General features: G+C 49.0%; 1 protein-coding gene across 1 annotated transcript; it reads right to left on the reverse strand.

Moving 5' to 3' along the window:
* Window positions 1-330: 330 nt before the first annotated feature.
* SLITRK1 (SLIT and NTRK like family member 1) lies at window positions 331-2,406 on the reverse strand. Its single transcript, XM_070943256.1, has one exon. The coding sequence runs from the start codon at window positions 2,404-2,406 to the stop codon at window positions 331-333; it is 2,076 nt and encodes a 691-aa protein (XP_070799357.1).
* Between the last annotated feature and the right edge of the window lie 4,424 nt (window positions 2,407-6,830).

Consider the following 6,830-nt stretch of genomic DNA (forward strand, 5'->3'; position numbering starts at 1 on the left):
AGGTTGAGGCTAGGCAAATCATAACAATTAAAAAAAAATTAAAATAATAATACAAAAAAAAAAAAAGGCAGGCCTCCACTCATCGTGCTGGCCCAGGTTTGGTGAGTGGGGTAGGTGTTTTTCACCAGAAGGTAGCTTTAAGTGGGTTAAGCCCCATTCCCTTCCTGTGGTCTAATTCACATCAGCAGACAAGTTGGGTGATTCACAGATCAGGGAAAAGAAAGCTCTGAACCACCGAAGGGAAAGTTGAGGTTGCTAACTGCTGAAGTTGAACTGATTGCCCATACACGATGTTACATGTTTTTTTTTTAAACTTTAAATTTTGTAGTCTCAGTCTGATAGGGAGTGAGAGCCGCAATCATAGACTCTATGGGCTCCGTCTGTACTGTAGGGTCCATTGTGCCAGTAGGAGGAGTCACATACTGTCTGTAAAGAGTTGATCTCCGAGGCAGAAGAGTTGGCATCCCTCCTTTTGGAGCGTTTCCGGTTCCTCAGGATGAAGACAAGCATGCCAACCACTGTGAAGGCAGAGGTGACAAACACCAACAAAAGGCCAGGCACCAGCACTGAGATGGAGACCCGGCTAGTCTCCAGGTAGGAATTGGAGTGAGTCCCAGTCTCTGCCAAGCCAGTGCTATTCTTATGGGTGGAAGTCAAAGTGGGCATGACTTTGAGTTGAGGGCAAATGGCCTCATTGGACAGAGATTCAAAGTCCTCCTTAAAGAACTCTTCTGGAGTCTCACACCTTAAGTCACTCATCATCACCTTTGGCCTCAGCATCTCGACCCACTGTTTGAAAGGGACAATTGGACATTTGCAGTCCCATGGGTTGTCATGCAGATCTATTTGGGTAATGGAGGTGAGTTGATCCAGCACTCCTGCCACTGGCAGGTAAAGGAAGTAATTGTTGTGGATGCTGAGCTTAGAGAGAGAGACTCCAGCAAAAACATCAACTGGGAGAGATCTCAGAAGATTGTTATTCAAAATTAGTACTCTCAGTTTAGGCATGGCATTAAAGGTCCCTGGCTGGATGAGTTGGATGACATTAAATTCCATATTTAGGTACTCTAGGTTTTGCAAACCGTTGAACTTCTCTCGAGACAGTATGTCTAAATAATTATTGTCCATGTAGAGCCACACCAGCTCCAGCAGGTTTTTGAAAGTATTGTTTTCCATTGTGGCAATGTTGTTGTTGCCCAAGTCCAATAGGTTGAGTTTCTGATAATCCACAAAATGGGACTTGCGAATGGTGTGAACCTTGTTGCCCCTCAGGAAGAGTTCATGGAGGTTGGATGGCTTAGGCTTCAGATCCATCAGGCTGCTGATGTTGCCATCATTGCAGTTTACCTTGAACCCTCCAGGAATCTGGTGGCAAGTGCAGGTGGCAGGGCAGGGGGTGTTACTGGAAGACTTGCCTTTCATGGTGTGGATTGAGCTGGCCACGGTAGGTCTGGATTTGATTTGCCAATTGACTGGGATCTTGGTACCTCCATGAGGGGCAGAACCTGCCGTGGCAGAATCTTCCTTGCCATGGATCTTAAAAGGAGTGGGAATGGGGCCAGGATCACAAGTCTCCTCTTCTGCAGGAGGAGCTGCCAGGCTGGAATCTACCCGGGTTTTCCTGCACAACTCCTGTTCAGTTGTCTCATTTAAATCCTTCCCTTGCAAACGCGTGGGAGCTTCACAAATCACCCGTCCGATCAAAGCGTTCTTGGGGATGTTCTCCAGCCATTCTTTCAAGGAGAGTAGATCACAGGTACAGTCCCAAGGGTTGTCCTCCAGCAGGATCTCAGCAATGCCTGGGATCTGTTCCAAAACATCCTCGTAAGGCAAGGTTTTCAGGCGGTTACCTCGTAGATCCAAATGGGTAATCGGCACATACTGGAACACGTTGGCAGGTAAGATGCTGATCAGGTTGTCATTTAAAATCAGCACCTCCAGCTTGTTTAAGTCCCGGAAGGCTCCTTGGTCAATATCCCTCAATAAATTAAAATCAGCCTGGAGATATTCCAGATCATCCAGCCCCAAGAAAGTCTGCTTGCGAAAAGATTTCAGCTTGTTGTTGTTGATGTGCAACCTCTTCACCAACTGCAGCCCCAGGAAAGCTCCCGGCACAATTTCGTGCAACCCGTTGTTTTCCATATGCAAGCTGACTGCATTGTAAAAGTTAGCGAACTCATTGGGGAAAAGGCGCGTGAGGGAATTGCCGTGCAGGAACAAATGGTAGAACTGGGAAGTGGGGGCCGAGAAACGTTGCAGGCTGGTGAAGCCCTTCTTCTCGCAGTCGACGTGCAAGTCGCCTTCGATCTCGGGGCACGAGCAGATCTTCTCTTTGCAAACGTCCCCCGTAACATTCCCGGCAGCCAAACAAAGAGACGTCTCCAGCAAGAGAATCCAAAGCAGCATTTTTACACCCAGCGAGTCATTCCCGAGCTGAAACGCACAGAGGGGAAAAAAAAAAAAAAAAGCTACAAGGCAAAAAAAAAAAAAGGCTTCTTCTCAAGCTGGAGCCCAGTCAAGTTCCTTCCAGGCACGGAATGTCCGAACCATCGTCAAAAATGAGAGGGGGGAGGGGAGGGAAGGGGGGGAGGGAAGATTTGGTGGCGGTTGTGAGAGGCAAAAAGGAAAAATAGAAGATTTAAAACAAAAAACACAGTTGTCTTGGCTAAAGAGGAATGCAGTGAGGGGGAGAGGTTGAGAGGCTGGGGCTTGCTCTCCTTTTTTTTTTTTTTTCAGCTCTCTCTCCCCCAGCAAACACTGCAACAACAGCCCGGACTCCAGTCAGCGATCATATCCACAAAGTCTCCAGATACACACGGGGGGGTGGTGGAAGCAGAAGAAGAAAAAGAAGAAAAAAAAAAAAAGAAGGAGAAAAGTTGAATTCCCCCTCCCGCTTCATCAACTCCCCTTCGGTGGCTTTTCCACTCCTTCCTGTTCCCCCCCCTCCCCAAAGCAAAAAACCCACCCCACCCCACCCCACCACCACCAAAGCAAAGTCGATCTCCGGCTGCCTCGGCTTTAAGGGACGGTCTCGCTAGGAATCGGCGGGAGAGGCCGCTGCATCTGCAGGAGGGTGGCAGCAGGGCTGAAGGGACGGAGGTGGGAGAAGATCGCTCGCCGGGCGCATGGCTTGGCTTCGGACTGACCTTGCCTCTCTCTCTCTCCCTCTCTCTTGCGCGCAAAGCCGGCCTTCGCCGCTGGTGCTGCTGGTGCTGCTGCTGTGGTCGATGCCGGGTGGCCGGAAGATAGCCCTTTGGGTGCTGTCCAGTTCCCCTTGGTGCTGAAATCACGCCCCAGCCTCACGGCGGACTGCCGAACCAATGGCGCTGCAAAAATTCTGCATATCGCTGCGGTTTTGCTTCCGTCCACCGCTTTCCTCCCTTGCCTTCGCTCTCTCTTTCTCTCTCTCTCCTCTCTCTCTCTCTCTCTCTCTCTCCTCCTCCTCCTCCCCCCCCCGCCTCTTCTCGCCTCTCGGTCTCTCTACTGTCTTTCCGTCATTGCTGCTCTCCGCCTTGCCGTCCCCTTCTTTTCATGAATTTACTCACTTCCTCACTCCTTCACCCGCTCCTTCGAAGGCAGGAGTTGTTAGGGGGGAGGTTGCGTGCTCTTTCAAGCCTGGCGCACTCGGAAAGATCTGACACCCTCTGCTGAGCCGCAGTGGCAAAAATCCATCTGCTGAGGGAATGTTGGAGAAGGAGGGGGTGGGTGGGAGAGAGAGAGGAAGAGAGAGAGACAGAGAGGGAGGTGGCGAGAGAAGGGAGAATCCGAGCGAGCGAGCGAATTAGAAAGGAGCGGAAAAGAAAGCCATCAATTCAGGGCAAGTTTGAGAAGGAGAAATGGGAGCCTGGATCGTCCATCTCTCCCCGACGCGTTTCCCCCTTTCAGTAATGAAAAGTTGAGTCTGCCTTGCTCCTTCGACCACTCCGGCAGGCGTCGCGCGTGGAGCCGAGCTCATTCGCCAGGGGAAAGGAAGGAAAGAAAGGAAGGAGAGGGAAAAAAAAAAAAACAGCAAAGGAGTGCGCCTGCGGAATCCCGGCGGGGCTTGACTCGAATTAGTGTCAGGAGTCAAGCGACGAGCGAGCGGAGATCATTAGACCGCGCACCGTTTTCCACGTCTTGCTTTCCCCTCCCGCTTTGGCAAGGAGAGAATGTCTTTCTCACACACCGCGTTTGGCATCTTCCTGGCGTTTCTGGCTGGCTGACTCGTTCTCGTTTTTTTTTTTCTTTGTTGTTGTTGTTGTTATTATTGTTGTTGCGTTTTTACCCTTTTGCGGAGTCCGTTTCTTAGCACTGGGTTCACGAAGGCGCCTCGAAGGTTTCGGGCGGCATCCCGGACCGGTGGCAATCCAGAGCTTAAAAGCATCCAGTCTCTGCCCCTTCCAATTCGCCAGCCGGAGCGTTCAAAGAAAGGCTTCGGAAATTGGTTGAATCGCCTGGTCCCCCCCAGTTTGACTTGCCTGCCGGGAATCGATCCGAGAGGATCCTCAGATGGAAGCTTTGTGAGGAATGGGGGTGGGGGAGGGATGGGGAGGGGAGGAGAGGAGAGGAAAGAAACGTCGGGCGACGCTCCGGGGCAGCAGCTGGCGGCCAGGGTGAGTGGCAGCGGAACTGCAGCCGGAGAAAGGGTGTGAGGTGGCAGAGGGGGAGCGAGATTCCGTGTGAAGCAAATCACGCTGCAAAAAAAAAAAAAAAAGGGGGGGGGAATCTGTGTGCCGAGCGGAGGAATGCACAATCTTTTCCCCCACGACTAGGATCCACATTCCCAATGTGGAACCCAACTCAACCTATCAAACTTCCTCTGCATCTCCATCGTGTCCTGCTCTGTCCCCCACGACTCTCCCCTTTCCCGAAGCCCCCAGTAGCTTTGTTATTCTGCCGGCCGACCCTTCTAGCAGGGAAGGGGAAAGCGAGAAAGCTTCCCCCACATCGCTGGCGGTACGGAAGAGCTACTTTATACCCGAGTCAGCGGCGGGGCAGCTGATTGCGAAGCTTCCTTTTTGCGTAGATTTGGATGAATCGCTTGGTTAGTTTTTGCTCTAGTCAGCTTGGGGACCATCCAGCTTCGTGGTAGTGGCGGCGGCGAGATAGTTCTAAAGTGTCAATAATGTGTGTATCTCTCTCTCTCTCTCTCTTCTCTCTTCTCTTTTCTTCTTTCCTGGCATTTCAAAAAAGAAGAGCTGAGCAAAATACTTTTTTCACTGGCTGGCGAGAGTGCTATTTAGAGATGTGTGTGTCTGTCTCTCTCTCTGTGTGTGTGGGAGGGTAAAGGAATTGTTCATGCATGTTCTTTAAACATTAAAAATGTATTAATACCCCCCCTTTTTTTCCCCCTCTTCCCTAATGCATAGCCAAGCAAAGAACCAGTTGCATCTGATGCAAAGGACCTCTGTCCTTAAAATCATTTTGTAGTCAGAGCAAGCTGTACTCAACGTCTCATCCTGTTTTTACATGTTTTCCCATCAGGAGTTGGACTCGCTGCTGGTTTAAAGAGTTCCATCCAATAATTTTATGTCGGCTCTACTAGGGAACTTCACATCCAGCTAGCCAGCAAATAGGAAAGGCGAAGGTGGAGGAATGCACAGCCTAATCTGGTTTGTGGCTCCAGAGCCAAACAAATAAAACCAGGAAGTGCTGAATTCATACAAATTCACTTTAATAAGCATTTCGCAGCCTCCAGCTGCAACACTTCCTGATCATTTCTAATAGTAGCTGGTGCCTCTGTCCCTCCTCCTCAAGAATTGGTGACTATATCCTTTCCCTGCTTTTTTTTTCTTTTCTTTTTCCAAATCCTTATTAGAAAGTGGCACAGGATATGGGTCTGCTTCCTGCACCTGACTGAAGGATTTAGGCTATTATTATTATTTTCTCTCAAAGAGCTTGAAAAGAGAAAAGTAATCAAACTGGAAATTGCATTTTTTTTTATCCTAAAAAGAAATGAAGTAATCAAGAGGAAAATTAGAACGGGACCCAAGAAACTTCTAACACAATGGCAAAAAAGCAAGGAAGGGAAGGAAGGGAAGACACCCAAAACTTCCTTTAGGATGAGCTAGCTGGCTCGTTCCCAAAATTCTTTATTTGGGCTCTGTTGAAATTATTTTGCCTTCAGAAAAAGATATGAGCCCCGAACCAAAGAAAGTAGGAATTTAAATGGATTTTTGGGGGGGAAGGGACAAGGGAATTTATATCAAAACTCCTATACTTATGGGGGAAGGAATGTTTGAAAAACTGAATAGCAAAAGTAGAATGGCTTTCAGGAATCTCTCTCCCTCTCCCTCTCCCTCCCTCCTTCTCTCTCTCTCTCTCTCTCCCCCATCTCTCTCTCTGTCTGTCTCTCCCTCTCCCTCTCTCTCTCTCTTTCTCTCTCTCTCTCTCACTCACACACACACACACACACACAGAGACACACACAAATACTCCTTTCCCATTTGTCCTAGCAAGAAACAAGAATGATTTGAATGATTTGCAACAGCCTAAGACACCTTCTCCTGGCGATGGTGGGGGGGGAGAGACCCTACAAGTCCCTCTCTCCCCCCCACCCCCCATGAGACAATACCACAAATAGTCTTGCTGCGGTCTTGTTCTTGTTTTTATGTCTTTTGCTTCCTGGAAAAATGAGACTGTTTTTATTGTTTTACACTGTATGATGGGGAGGAATGGGATGAGGGAAAAAAATGCTTCCCAGGGTAGAGTTCTGTGACAGTCACTGTCTCAGAGACTCAGGTCTCTCTGATGAAAATGCTTTTTTAAAGTTACCTTTCTAGGAAGTGGTGACTTTCTTAGTTACCTCTTGAGGGAATGAATTGAACGGCAGAATTAACTTCGATTTTTAT

This window comes from Pituophis catenifer, unplaced genomic scaffold (assembly GCF_029215685.1).
Source record: "Pituophis catenifer annectens isolate HBS135680 unplaced genomic scaffold, rPitCat1.0.hap2 SCAF_4, whole genome shotgun sequence".
Classification (NCBI taxonomy): Eukaryota; Metazoa; Chordata; class Lepidosauria; order Squamata; family Colubridae; genus Pituophis; species Pituophis catenifer.

What these genes read in the sequence shown, in the direction of transcription:
- SLITRK1 (XM_070943256.1), bottom strand. Translation starts at nt 2,406, where the DNA reads ATGCTGCTTTGGATTCTCTTGCTGGAGACGTCTCTTTGTTTGGCTGCC.